The sequence below is a fragment of the Phalacrocorax carbo genome, chromosome 15 (assembly GCF_963921805.1).
Source record: "Phalacrocorax carbo chromosome 15, bPhaCar2.1, whole genome shotgun sequence".
Lineage (NCBI taxonomy): Eukaryota > Metazoa > Chordata > Aves > Suliformes > Phalacrocoracidae > Phalacrocorax > Phalacrocorax carbo.
In genome coordinates this window covers 17,017,539-17,030,852 of record NC_087527.1, presented here as the reverse complement: position 1 = coordinate 17,030,852, position 13,314 = coordinate 17,017,539, and the positions used below count along the sequence as shown (strand labels likewise).

The 13,314-nt window shown below is 47.9% G+C and overlaps 1 protein-coding gene and 1 long non-coding RNA gene across 5 annotated transcripts in view; one reads left to right on the top strand and one right to left on the bottom strand.

Moving 5' to 3' along the window:
• The window catches only part of CLTCL1 (clathrin heavy chain like 1), a 37,303-nt gene extending 36,793 nt beyond the window's left edge, over positions 1–510 (bottom strand). The window contains exon 1 of one of the 4 annotated variants that reach the window (XM_064466609.1): positions 256–510. In XM_064466609.1, coding sequence (XP_064322679.1) covers positions 256–297 — 42 coding nt within the window. In that variant the 5' untranslated portion in view covers positions 298–510. The remainder of the gene's footprint in view (positions 1–255) is intronic. The other 3 variants (XM_064466610.1, XM_064466607.1, XM_064466608.1) reach the window with 3 other exon arrangements.
• A 273-nt stretch (positions 511–783) lies between these two features.
• LOC135315851 (uncharacterized) lies at positions 784–11,989 on the top strand. The gene is made up of 3 exons (XR_010375336.1): positions 784–2,214; positions 9,198–9,366; positions 10,669–11,989. It is a non-coding gene; the product is annotated as an uncharacterized LOC135315851 (long non-coding RNA).
• Positions 11,990–13,314: the final 1,325 nt, after the last annotated feature.

The window sequence follows — 13,314 nt, the reverse complement described above, 5'->3', positions numbered from 1 at the left end:
GCGGCAGCCCACACCGGGGACGGGCTCGGCCCCGCGCGCCTTCCCGCGGCGCCCAGCGAGACGGCGGTCCCTCACCGGAGGGGACGGAGAAGGGATCCCCCCGCCGCGGCGGCCGCAGGAGGCGCCCCCGCGGCCTACACCCCCCCAGCGCGCCCCCAGCCCCCGCTAGGCCGCGGCCTCCCCGCTCCGAGGGACGGGGTGAGGCAGGGGAAGGGAAGCCCCGTCCCTGCGCCCCCACCGCCCCTCTCCGCTCACCTGGAAGTGCTCCTGGAAGCGAATGGGCAGTATCTGGGCCATGGCTGGGGGCGAGCTGTCCGGGACAGGGGCAGGGGCGCGGGGCAGGGGCCGGCGGCGGCGGGGCGGGCGCCGCTGCACCCCACACGGCGGCGGGGCGGGGAGGGAGCGGGAGGGGAGGGGGAGGCGGCGCAGGCGCACTGCCCTGGCTGGGATGGCGCCCCGCCGCGCTGCGCTCGCCTCCCTGCGCTGCCTCGGCGCGGGGCCGCTCACTCCGGAGGCGGGATCACTCCGCACCTCGATAGCCTGCCAGGGTCTCCTCAAATAGTCCCTCCCCACAGCGCCTCTTCCCCCGCCCCGCCGCCCCCGCACCACGCCTGCCCGCCCCCTCTGCCCCGCCGCCCCCCACTGCCGCAGAGCGGCAGGGCTGGGGAGGGGGCTCCCGGGGGCGGGGGCGCCCCGCCAGCAGCCAGCGGGGAGGGGTGGGAGGGGTTGTCAGAACCCAGGTATCCTTCCGCTGCTGCCACACGCACTCACGTGACCCCGCCCCCCGCCCGGCTCCCCACGGCGGCGGCGGGCGGGTGGTGCGACACCCTGCAGCGCCCCGGGGCCCCCCGCGGCCCCCCGGGAGCCCCCCGCGCCCTCTGCCTCACACGGACCCCCGGGAGCCCCCCAGCTGTCCAGCGGCGTCCCTTCCCGCCGTTTCCCTCAGCAGGGGCGAGGATGCGGGGGGCGACGCTCCCCTCCGGGCCCCGGCGCTCCCGCCGTGGGTGAGGAGAAGGGCGGGGGGCTCCCCGGCGCTGCCCGTGTGCCCCGTGGTGGGCACTGAAGGCCGGGAGCAGGCCGGCCTCGTGTGCCTGTGGGGCCAGCACCTGCCATCGTGGCAAAGAGCAGCTTCCCTCGTCCTCCTCATCCTCCTCCTCGGGCGGGCACCCCTCGTCCCGCCGCAGGGGAGCAGAGGCACGCGTGGCCTTCGACGGTCGTGGCCTCCATTCGGGGCGCAAGGGCCAGGGCAGCCCCTCGGGCGGCGTGGCTGCCCTCGGCCCACCCGCAGGCCGTGGCGCGGCGTGGGCTTCGCTCCCTACTGCCGTGCCCAGGGGCTGCTGCTGAGCTCTGTGACTGGTACCAGGTGTGTCTGAAAAGCCGTCCCGCTCTTCTGCCCTCTTGGATTTCTGAATGGCAATAGGGTTCCTTCCCTGGAGAGCTGATGTCATAAATTGAGAAGTTACTGAAAAACGAAGTGGAGGGCCCAACATGCAAGAGGCGTATCAACACCCTCACTCCCAATTGACCCATTAGCATCAGATGGGGCAGGTGAAGGTAGCGCTACTGCCATTATGTTTCTTCTAAATTACAATAATCCTTTGAGATAGAGACTGATGGCTGAGGTGTTGCTAGCTCCAGCAGCTTTATCATGAGCACGGTGTTGTCCACATTTTCCCAGAGAGCCCAGCTAACAGGAAAGACAAGATTACAGGAGAATCTCTGATTTAATTTTTGTAAATTAGTTTCTCATGATGTGGGCTGCAAAGAAAAGCTGAACAAGGGACCCCTGAAGACTCAAAACCAGAAGGCAGATTAAAACAATTCCAAATAGGTTACAATTTAAAACCCCATTATTTTTACTTGACCTCATTCATTCTAATACACGGAGCTGGGAGTTACCAAAACTGGGTTAGGTTTCCGAAGGAATCGTAGGCATGGCTCTGCTGAGACATCTTGGTCCCTACTGCCATGCACAATCGCAGGCTGCAGCCGTGGGGACCCTGTTGCCACGCGTGGGAGATGTGGAGGTCTACAGCTGGACTGAGGAAACCCTGAACAGCCCATTGAGCAGGTGGCAGAAGGAGCTGGGACTGAGGTGCCGCTAAAGCCCCATCCCTCGGGGAATCTGGGATCTGTAGCTCGCCCCGGAGGACTCACAGTTGGAGTTAGGCACCAAGGTCTGTTCTCTCAAAAGGAAGCGAACACGGAGCTGAGGTAGAGCCAACTTTTCTTTACGTGGTCTCCAAAGGGGGTTGAGTAGCATCTCTTGCGTATGTTTGCTAGTAGCAGTATGTTTATGGTTCATTAGCTGTAGCATCTTCTAAATGAGGGCGAGTCAACAGTGCTGCAGAGACAAGACCACCAGTGGGACGTCAGGACGTGATCTGTCACCAGCCCACTCTGGTATAATGAGCTTGTTCTGTGTTTGCCTGTGTCAACTACCCTCCTTCACAATCGCTTTATGGATGCTAGTTAGTTATATCCAAAGCTCCAATTACTAGCTTTTGCTTTCCAATTTATAGCTAACGAGGTCTGGTTAAAAAAAAAAAAACCAAGCCACAGACTTTCATCACTTATTTCACAAATGAATTAGGACCTCTTAAGTAATGTACATAGTTATAGGATATATATTTTTATATCATTTATATTTTTAAAAATGTGGCACAAGGAAGAAACAACAGGTTTGTCTCAGATATTTTTATTATTGAGAATTACAAGTGCACAAAAATCACTGTGTACTGTGTGCAATCAGTCTTAGTAGTCTGGCACTGAACTGCTGACACGAACTAGAGGGATCACTGGCTAAGGAAATCAAGAATCTTTTAAAGTATAATTAAAATTAAAACTCTATTATATTTCTTCAATCTAATTTTAATAATATAATGCTTCATGCCCACTCCCAGCTGGCCAAATCCTAATTACAACATCCCGTAATTTCTGCAGTAGAAAAAGCATCTCTACGTAAAAGTGCTTTGCCACACTTTTGTCTGCTGAGGTCTTTCTCATTTGTACCTTCTTTATGCTGTTCTGTGTTTAAATATCTGTTCGTTTCACCACTTGGCTTTGCTGATCGCAAGGGTTAGACCCTTCGCAAGCGCGATCAGCTCTAAGAGCTAGCTGATGGTGTTCGGGATCTGGAACAAATGAAAAAAATGGGAAATGTCCTTTGCCATCTTTTCTCCACTTTGCAACAAGCTAAGCTTCCATAGCTAAAGAGACTGTCCTCTGTACGGCCAGCTGTGTGCACGGATGTTTTAACTGAGTCTTTTAACCTTGTTTTCTGTGTTTGGCTTGGGAGCCCTCAATGGAAAGACACTACTGGCCTTATTTAACATAAGTCTCCTACAGTCTGTGGTCTATTAAAAGGCACTGTAAAGGGTCTCAAGCTTCTAAGCGTGTGCTGTGCCGGTACCCCTCTGATGAGCTAACTGCTGCTCTCTTGCTGGTGCGTAGCAGAGCCACAGAGCTTACCAGCTGGGAAGGGTGTAATCCCTAGCAATCCTTCAACCACGCAAATGGAAATGCTCCTGTTAAATGTTTCTCTATTTTTTCAGAGGTTGCTCTCCTCCAGGTGTTTGGTTTTCTGGCTCCTCCTACGGATGGCAGACTGATGCTCTGTTTCAGCATTTGAAAGCAGCCCTGAGAAGAGCTGCATTTTTGCCTTGGAGAGGCTGTTATTTACTTGGAAAAATGTTATATGTATTGTACATGTTCCTGGTCGTCTTCCCACAGAATCAGCCAAGGAAGTCTCACTGGAAAACCAACGTGCCTTTCTCTTAAGCATTCCTCTCAGAGTCTTGCTCCACAACATCAGTTCAAATCACCGTTCAACTACAAGTGTGTTCCACTTGCGAATGTTTGGCCACTTTACTGCTTTGAATAAAAAACCCCAAGAGGCACTAGCACATACTCTGGCCTGTGTGACTTGCTGGCAGCGGGAGACCTGCCTGAGCGTGAACAAGCGAAGCTCCAAGCGACAGGGAGCCTGCACGACCGTGCAGCTGACCACGACAAACTGCTGGAGAGCTGATGCGGATGGCACGGAATTGAACGCAGATGTTTGATCCACATCTGTTCCCAGCTGCATGCTGACTGGCGCTGTCTGAGTGTCAATGTTTTGCCTGACAAATGCGAACCTTAGGAACGCTGTATCAGCAGTCACAGCACGACGATGTTGTGGTGCAGCAAAGGCAGAGCGTCACAACAGCTCCAAAAGTTCTGATTTGGTCTCACAGGGAAAATGGATGTTTCGTGCACCTCAAGGCCCTCACTGACTGCCCTGCTTGCTTCAGGATCCAGTTTGAAATAGTACTGCTTGTTTTTCAAACCACACCCTCACTCCTTGGACTTCTTTCCAGCTTGTCTCCTGGAGACTGTGGAGCCCTCCCCTTTCCTCCCATCTGTCCTTCTCTCATTCCAACAGGCTCCTCACTGCTGAGTGAAGAACTGTCTCCTCTCATCATCTCACATCCAGAACTGACTCCCTGTTCATGTCCTGCTGTCATTCTCAATTTTAGTGCAAATTTCCATTCAGATAATGCTCTTTTCCCCTGGAATTCAGTTCTCCTTTTCCCATCTGTTCTTACTGAACGCATAACTGGGTCATACAAAGCTCTCTGAGGCTCTGGATGAGTTTCTGCTGAGGTTTTTGTAAGGCATTGCACAAGCTCCTGAGAGCAGACTCGTAAAAATTGTAATGCTTTTGGAGAAATTATTTGAAATGTAAAGATTCTGTTGCGGAGCTGTTTAATATGTAACTTTAATGTTTAGATTTCCTCTAGTTCATTCTCTGGCAGGAGAATTTCGTTGCACATGCTTGCTTAGTGTTTAAAGGAAATCCCCTGTTCTGGTGGTGACGTGTTCTTGATAAAGGCCACTTTATGAATTTAGTTTGGTATGTGAAAGCCCATCCTGTGTTCCCCGTGCATGGAAAGCTCCACTGGAGATGATAGATTCTGATGGCATTTAATGTCAAAATGAACAGAAGTGTCTTGAGGCAGTAGCAGTGCAGGCTGGAGGTCTTTAGATGCCCCACAGAGCTAATGCCACGATGATACATAATTTACTTTTAACTTGCAAACAATATGCCTGTCTTTCTTCCCAGAAGCGTTTCCATTTAAAGAGTCATTTCTGCCTTTGTGCAGTGCGCTGACATTCACGCTCTCTGCATTCATACAGTCATTTGCTTCTTCTCTGGACACTTGCGTTCTCCAGGGTTTGCAGTGAGATGCTGAATGACTTGGACGGCAGTGTATTAGCTGAAGCTGCAACTCCTCCAGCCCGGCCGTGTAAAAACAGAGGTCTACTGGTCAGTGACGCAAGGTGGAATAAAGGGCACGGGAGTCAACGTCTGTCCTCAAAATCATGACAGATGGGTCAGGGCTGCTTGCTACGTCAACCTTTTAGAAGCTGAATTCCTCAGAGTGTTTCCTCTGGCAGGTCATCCATCAAGTGGATAGGCGGTGAACGTGTTCACTGAAAATATAACTAATGGAAAGAAATGAGGTAGCCAATGTAAATCAAATGTGCATCTATTGCTAATTTCACTAGTTCTGGAATGTCAGAAACCGAGCTACACTTCTAAGTAGACCAAGTAAAGTCTTAGCCTAAATGGTCTGAGTGGTTAAATACCATTTAGGAACACAACTAGTAAGTGTGCATAAACAGGATATGGGAATAAAAGGCTGGAAAGGACCCGGAGGGGTCTTCTGGGTATTACCTCTGTCCTACAGCAAGACTGAATGAGCCAATGTTTTCTAATTGCAGATTAATGGGGTAATTTGGGAAATGCTGAATATATTTACTGTTTGGGCCTTTTAGCTATTTCCTTTGAAATAGACCCTTGACAGGGAAACCTCAGTGTTCATTTTCCTAACATCATTATTATATTATCCAGGAAATAGAATAAAGCCAAGAAAAGCAGAAACCCCATTACATTTTAGAGTACAGCAGTAAACCATGCAGATGGTAAACAGACTTTTAATTTTCTATAGGGCCTTTACAATATATTTCCCCTTCTCTTAGTCCTGGAAAGAAGCACTCTATAAATTCATAAGCTATGAATTCCCCACGTCCCCGGGAGGAAACGAGTCTTTTATGGCTGTGCTTTCCCTACGTTTGCCTGTTGCCTTTTCCCCACCATAGTAAGTTTTGAGACCATTGGCTAAATTCAGCCATATGTGATAGAGAGGAATAAGCTCAAAGATAGTAGATTTCTACAAGTTTCATGAAAATAGGCAGCCAGAGCGTGGAGAAAGCCTTTTATTTAGAAGGAATGGCTCAAGTGGGAGCTCAGGCTTGACTGGCAAATCTATGAAGTGGTCAACCCAAATAATGGAAAAAACATCTTTGACCAAGGTCTACACCTTCTTGAATTAGTTTCATTGTTCATGAAATATTTTTGTTCCCTATTTTTATGTCCAAATTCCTGCTTTTGTATGAATCTGTACCTTTGTCTGCATTAACTTGAGAGGTACATTCAGAAATCCCCTCCTGAAAACAGCTTTGTTTCCTGAACTATGTTCTCCCCTTCAAAAACAGTTTTTTATTAGACCATGTAATACAAAGGCCCTGGGTTTTTTCTGTCAGCTTGTAGGATCTCAGGAAGCTGAAGATAAAAGCCACCCTAATTTTCTTACTCACTCTTGTCTTTCTCTGCCTTGAATTGTTTGTGGAACAGGTTTTAATGGAAGTTCTCTGTATTTCATGGTTCTTAATGACATATATAACCTGAATGTTACAGACTGGCTTTTCTGGAACTTCAGTCTTAACTAGAGTTTTAAAGACACAAACGCAGCACAAAGATGTTTCCCAGAGAGGTTCAACACCATACGCATTTGCTACCTTTTAGATTTTTGAGAAAATAACAAGCAAGATGGCTGAGCTAGAATAAAATGTAGGTAAGCACAGACTTACAAGCTCAAAGTCCTCATAATGAAATGTCTAAATTACCTTTAAAAACATTCCTACCAGTGGTAGCAGAAGCAATTATAAGCACTTTTGCTACCCTGTCACTAGATGAATTTAGATGACACAAGCTTAAGACAGCTGTGCCCCTTCATGCCAGTGCTTTCACTGTAACTGACACTACTTCTATGAGGGATGTTAAATAAAGGGAGAAAAACCTCTTGTGCAGATGTAGCCTTAACAAGCACCAGAAGGGAATTTACAATCCTATCTTTTAGAGCATAGTTAATCTTTTTAGAAATGCCTATCTTTTTAGAAAGACCTCCCTGAATTTAAAGAGTATTTGGTGCTTCCTGCTTTTCTAAGGGCCTGAGAGGTGCCCTGCAATGTAAAAAGAGTGATGTAAATTTTTGTCAAACTGTGCTGTTCCAGATATGCAGAGTGTCTTTAGCAAATGCAAAAATGAAAGGGGAAGCATACAAAGTGCTAGTTACCCAATTATTCAGCATTTTCTGGTCGCATTTCTATGCAGATCTTTGGTCCTCATCATGGAAAAATCTGACCTAATGAAGTACTGATTTCAAAGGGAATGTGGGGAGGTGCAGTTATGGCGTAGCTTTTAGTTGCCTCCCCCTGTCTGCACCATGCAATTCCACATCCAGGAAGCAAAGGAATGGTTTCTAGTCCCAGTGTCAGAGTTTTCCCTCTCCACAAGTCGTTTGCTCTGACTCAACCAGAGTCTAGCATGAACACATTTAGCATTCTGGATCGAGTAAGGCTCTGTAGCCAGAGCACATCAGAAGTGAGTCATCTTTGTGTGTTTCTATCCATTTCCATTTCATGAAGACTGAAGCATAACTGTTAAGAATAATAAGCCGCTCTTCTTTTGTTTCTTTGGTTATGCTGGAAGAGGAGAAGTGAAAAAAACAGGCTTTGTGTTAAGAAGTAACCACTTTCACGGGCCCTCGCAAAGATCCTTAAATATTTATCTGCATGTTTCTCTTTCAGCTCAGAATGTGACTGAGACAGCACATGATGTGTTGCCTGATGCAAGAACTATGTTCAGTTAATGCATATTGCCAAGTTTGTGTCTGGAAACGGGAGCTTGATTTGCTGTGTCTGGGCTGTGACCGATCCTACTCATTCACAAAGGGAGCAAACAAACGGCTGTATAAATGTCTGGTAGAATACAGGAAACTGCCCTGAGCTTTTTGGTCAAATATTCCAAAACAAAGATGGTCAAATATAGGCCATAGGATGAAAACACCCCCTGGGTCCATCCTCATTTGTAATATAAAGGTAAACATTTTGGAATGGTCTGTCCCTTCCCACTCTTGTCAAAAAATGATGCAGTTGGATTTGCTGGCGATACCAAGACTCTGGTAAGCTCTCGGCAGGGTCCCTCCCGTTAGCTGGGGCTTCCTGGTTTGTTTGGCTGGTGTGTTACCTCCTCAGCTGTTGGGCTACGAAGCGATAAGGCAGCATGTGTGATACCGCTTATCTCGGCTAGTGCTTTCTCTCTGTTCATCTCCGTTCCTCGTTACATACGACATGCAGTATTATTTTCAGCTATATTTGGCTTACGTGTAATCCAACTTCCCAGTTCCTCGTGGTATTATGTAAATACAACAGCAGGGAGAGGCAGCCTTTTGTCCCCCTGTGCCAGGAGGATATGCTGATCATCAACACGGGCATGTTCCTGAAGACCAAACTGTTTTCTGGAAGACTGCTCACAGATTTCATAATCCATCTGTTTTCTGTAGAACACAGTTATTTAAAGCAACAAAGTTCACTTCAGAGACATTGTAGAGTAGCTGCTGTTTATGTCGATATTTCTGATGAGGCTCAATATTGTCTATTTTCCATTATATCTCAAGACTGCCTTTAATTGCCTCTTTCCACCAGATTTACATATTATCCCTGCCGCCTGTTCACACACAGACTTTCCTTTACTTGGCAATCTTCCAGCCTCTCCATACTACAGTCAGAGGTACTGAAACAGCAGAGCAGTTGATGAGAGTCAAAATAAAACCACGCTGTGTTATACTACATGGCCTACGGATGCCTGAACAATTAAACAACAGAGCGTCCGAGGCTGTCACCGGAAGCTCTTTCCCTTTTCTTCATACTGTTCATCTGGAGTCTTTTCAGGCAGGTACATAACAAGGTTGTAGAGGCCTAACAAACACCCCTTCAAATGTTATCTAATTCTGGTATTTGTCCCTGCTCCAAGGAAGGGCAAGTCGGAGTGAATGATTCTCTCAAATACCAAATGAAAATTGTTCTTACAGGAACTGGCTTCGTAACCCTGACACTTGAGACACTTGGGGCAGCAGAGATGTTCCCTGGAGATTCACACAGATGATTAACGCGGCCAGACCGACTCAGCAACACATCTACACGTGCCTAGCTGCAAAGATGTACGGAAGCTTAATGGTTTTAATGTGACGCGCAACACAAGTACGCGCCTATTTCGTAAGTACGGTCTTGAGTTAAGGCTCCAGCCTCTCGCCTTCCAGCACACCCAAACCCCGTGGCTCTGTCATTGCCACTAGCTGCTGGCGCCCAGGGACACGTGGAAACTGGCAACGCGCTGCTGTACCCTACGGTGAAGAGCTGCTTTGGCTGTGCTGGCCATCGTACCCCACTGGGGCACAGGAGGAGCCCTCGGGCTCCTGGCACACTGCCTCTGGAAACCCAGCACAGCTCACGTTAGCTTGAGTGGGGCATAAGGCCTCAATATTGTGTGTCAAACACTGAGTATTAACATGTGTGTTTAGCTTATAGAGATTGCAGAAAGGAAAACAGCTCCAGAAATTCAAAGCTAGGAAAGGTAGAGCAGTCAGGTACATCGGATTCCTAAGAATGGCTGCCTTCCCACCACCTTCAGCGGCAAGGATGGCAGTCTGTCCGTCCGTGCTGTCTGTCTCAGGCACTGTGCTGGGCAAGCAGCTGAAACGCAGCTCAACAAAAAGCAATTTGAAGGGGTCAAGAGCAAGGATTCAGGAATTAAACACCTGGAGATGGAAAAATCCGTCTCCATTTTTCCTCCCACATGTTTTGGAATCCTTGTGCCAGGAAATTACTAAACCACACAAATTTCAGTAATGAGTGCATTGCTTGGATGGCACATAAAATCGCTGAGGGATACAGCTAAGGAAAAAAGCTTTTCAGAGTCAGCAGTGATGAAAGATCAGATAGAGGAGCTCAACTACAGCTTATACGCGCTTCTGAAAAGAGTACTGATACGGGAGGATATTCCCGATGGGTACAAGTGAGCATTAAGAGGAAGCGTGTGCACAGAAAGGAGGGGAACCTGTTTAATATTGTCTGCTGTGATTCAGCACAAAGATTCCCCGTGATATTTTTGTTTAGCTGGGAAGACTCTGCCACTTAATCAGGAGTGGGAGAAAGCAGACCTGCTAAAGCACTTCTGTATTCTCAAGGCCATTTTTATGTCTTTTGAGAACAAGGCTAGTTGTGCTGTGCCACAAATGCCAGTTTGTAGCACACTAGAGTTGTCCTGTGGCTTAATAAGGTTGGTGCATTGATAACAGGACGCTGACAAGCTAGTTTTCTCACCTGCACTTTGCTTAATGTTGCAGCTCCTTTTTAGTTTATTAGATCTTGCTTAATATGTACCAACAAAAATTAACCCATCACCAAGTTATTGCAACTATGTCACTTAGGAAAGAACATCCTCCTCTCCATATCGTGACACAGTGTGTTCTAATTAATGTTTTCTGTGTGGCTCTGTCACAGCTGAACATGGAGCACGTGGAGGAGAGGCTGGCCACGGCGAAGCAGGCTGCTGCATTGCTGCTGACCGCGCTGGTGCTGCCACTCCGAGCACACGTGGGGAGGTGGGGAGAACCCCACGGGTGGGGACTGAGGATCAGCAGCCACAGCTGCTGCCAGCTCCCATCCATACTGTATTACTGCATGCGGCTTTGGGAGTAAGTGCCAGAAACGCCAACAGCCTATAGCGCAACAATGTATGATGCAGCAGATAAAATGACTCACAGGTCTCCCCTGCAGCGATGTTCACAGCCTACATATTTTCAGGGCAGAAGGCTGCAGAACTTTGAATTGTCTCAGTCTCCATCAAACTCCTGCCTTTTAAGAGTCCTTGGCTTTCCACAAGTCAAATTACAAGTAACGAGTCCACAGACATTCAGTCCTGGTCATCCTGCATGCATTAGTCCAGGAGGAATAATGTCCCTCCCTCGCAAAGCTTTCTGCAGGGGCAGGTGGATGCAATTGGGTTTTAACCCTTGCTTTCTCCTGTGAGTTTTGTAACCTTACTATTTACATCACACTGCTGGATTTCTTGGCAGCCTCTCTGCCTCCTCTTCAGTCGAAGCAGGAAGGAACATCCTGTTGTCATCACCCAAGAGGACCAGCAGGCAGAGATGTAAACAGATTGGCCAGTCCAGACACAAGGTGATGGTGAAAATAGGGCAATGAAGTTGAGACTATCAAGACCTTACGAGCATTGGTACGCAGTAACTTAGTACTGCCGTTGCTGGGGATCTTACTGGAAGCCAAGAGCAGGCTGCGGCACCACCCCTTTCAGTTGCTCCACACAAGGGAATTCCTGCAGGAACTTCTCTTCAAAGGCACCTGAAGACGCTCGCCAGTAAACACCACCCAGCCAACAAATATTAGATGCAAACAAACGCCGGGGCTGCACAGAAATTCTAAGAGAATTCTGGGGCTCAAACCTTAGGGCAAGTCAGATTTTAGTACTGACGTAACTTGAACTCAATTAGGACTTGCAAAATTAATATACTGGTGAGAGCGTATTGAAGAAAAGCTGTTCTGCTAGCTGTTTCTTTCCCATAGGATAGAGTGGGTGAATTTAAAGGATGAAAGAGCAAGGAAAAAAATTGGGAAAGATGTAGGAAATGTTCAGTGAGACAAGGCAAATGTTTGATTTATAACTTGCCTGAATTTAGGGAGAGACTAAAAGTCAGGAATAAAGAGGCCAGACTTTACCTGCTTTACACAATACATAATGTCAGTAGGAAATATTGTGGAGTAAAATCAAAGGAAAATCATTAAACTGTATAATTTTTCCCAACATCTCTAACATGCCTGTTCTTAAACTTTTTTGGGCAGTGTCTCCCACCCTCTAGGGCTGTCAGCACCCAACATACACATTCCAAACAGTGTTGTTTTTTTCTGTACCGAAGGGCCAACAGGTACAGCACGGCCTTGGTGGCACACGTCGTACTCTTGCGGCCCCAGCTGGCCCTGGAAGGCTGCAAGACACACTGGAGCTGGGCAAAGGTTTCTTCTTCCAAGCAATAGAAATTCTAGCGGCTCTTCAGAATGCGGATCTGCTGGCAGAGCTCACCACTGGCAAATGACCGCTATCCATTAACAGAAATTTACAATGTTAATTTACAACTAACATAGGGGAAAAAGAAGGATCGTCTAGAATGAAGACACCACAGAGGTCCATTGTTTTCCCCCAAATATCCACAGCTAGAGCTGGAAGCCCATTTTCTAGAAGGTTCTGCCTGCCAACAGCAAAGTCGCAACCCATCTGTGCTTTCTGTGACTGAGGCAGGGCCCCAGCGCCTCTGTGTTCAGAAAACCCTGCCCGGCACTCAGGGATCTTCCCGATTTTGCAGTCTGTTTATCCTGGGGATGCTTCCCTGCTTTCTTTCAAGTGAGCCTTACCAAGCCTTCAGTTCTGGCCCCAATGCAGTTGCTCTTCATGTTTTCCCATTTCAGGCATATGTACTGTATTTCTCTGGAAGCAAACAAACCAACCAGCCACCTGCCAAAATGAAATGAAAGTTGCAGAACGTCCTCCTAAAACCAAACCTCTTTTCAGAAGCGCGGACGAGGCAGGCAGAAGCATCCCGAGGGCACCCGCTCTGCCTGGTTTTACATACACGCATGAGCGTCTCTTACCTCCCCTTCCATCCCTCGTTTCCCAGAAAGGCAGGGACTGTGTTGTACGTGAGGAGGCCCTGGAGGAAACGCAGAAGGGTTGAAATGCCCGAACAGCCATCAATAAGCAGGTCTGTGTGAAATAATCCCTCAGACTCAGACTGATTCTCCGTGCAAGCAGAGCAGGATAATAATAATATTCCCGGCAGAGATCCAGAATCCACGGCGCTGCCCCACTCTCTGCTGCCTTCCACTGTGCTCTCTGCATTATTTTGATTTTTCTATATGCAACAATAAAGTGCAGAGGTGGAGGAGCTCTCAATTCCCAGCTGCTGAAGAACTCTCAGCATAAAGGCAGCGAAAGTTACCAGAATTAAAAAAAAAAAACAATCTGTCAATCTCTATCATATTGACTTTCCCTTTTCAGAGCTTTTGTGACAGCACTTCTGAACGTCTGCTTTGTGGTATCAAACAAAATTAAACTCTAATACAAAATAAAGTGCA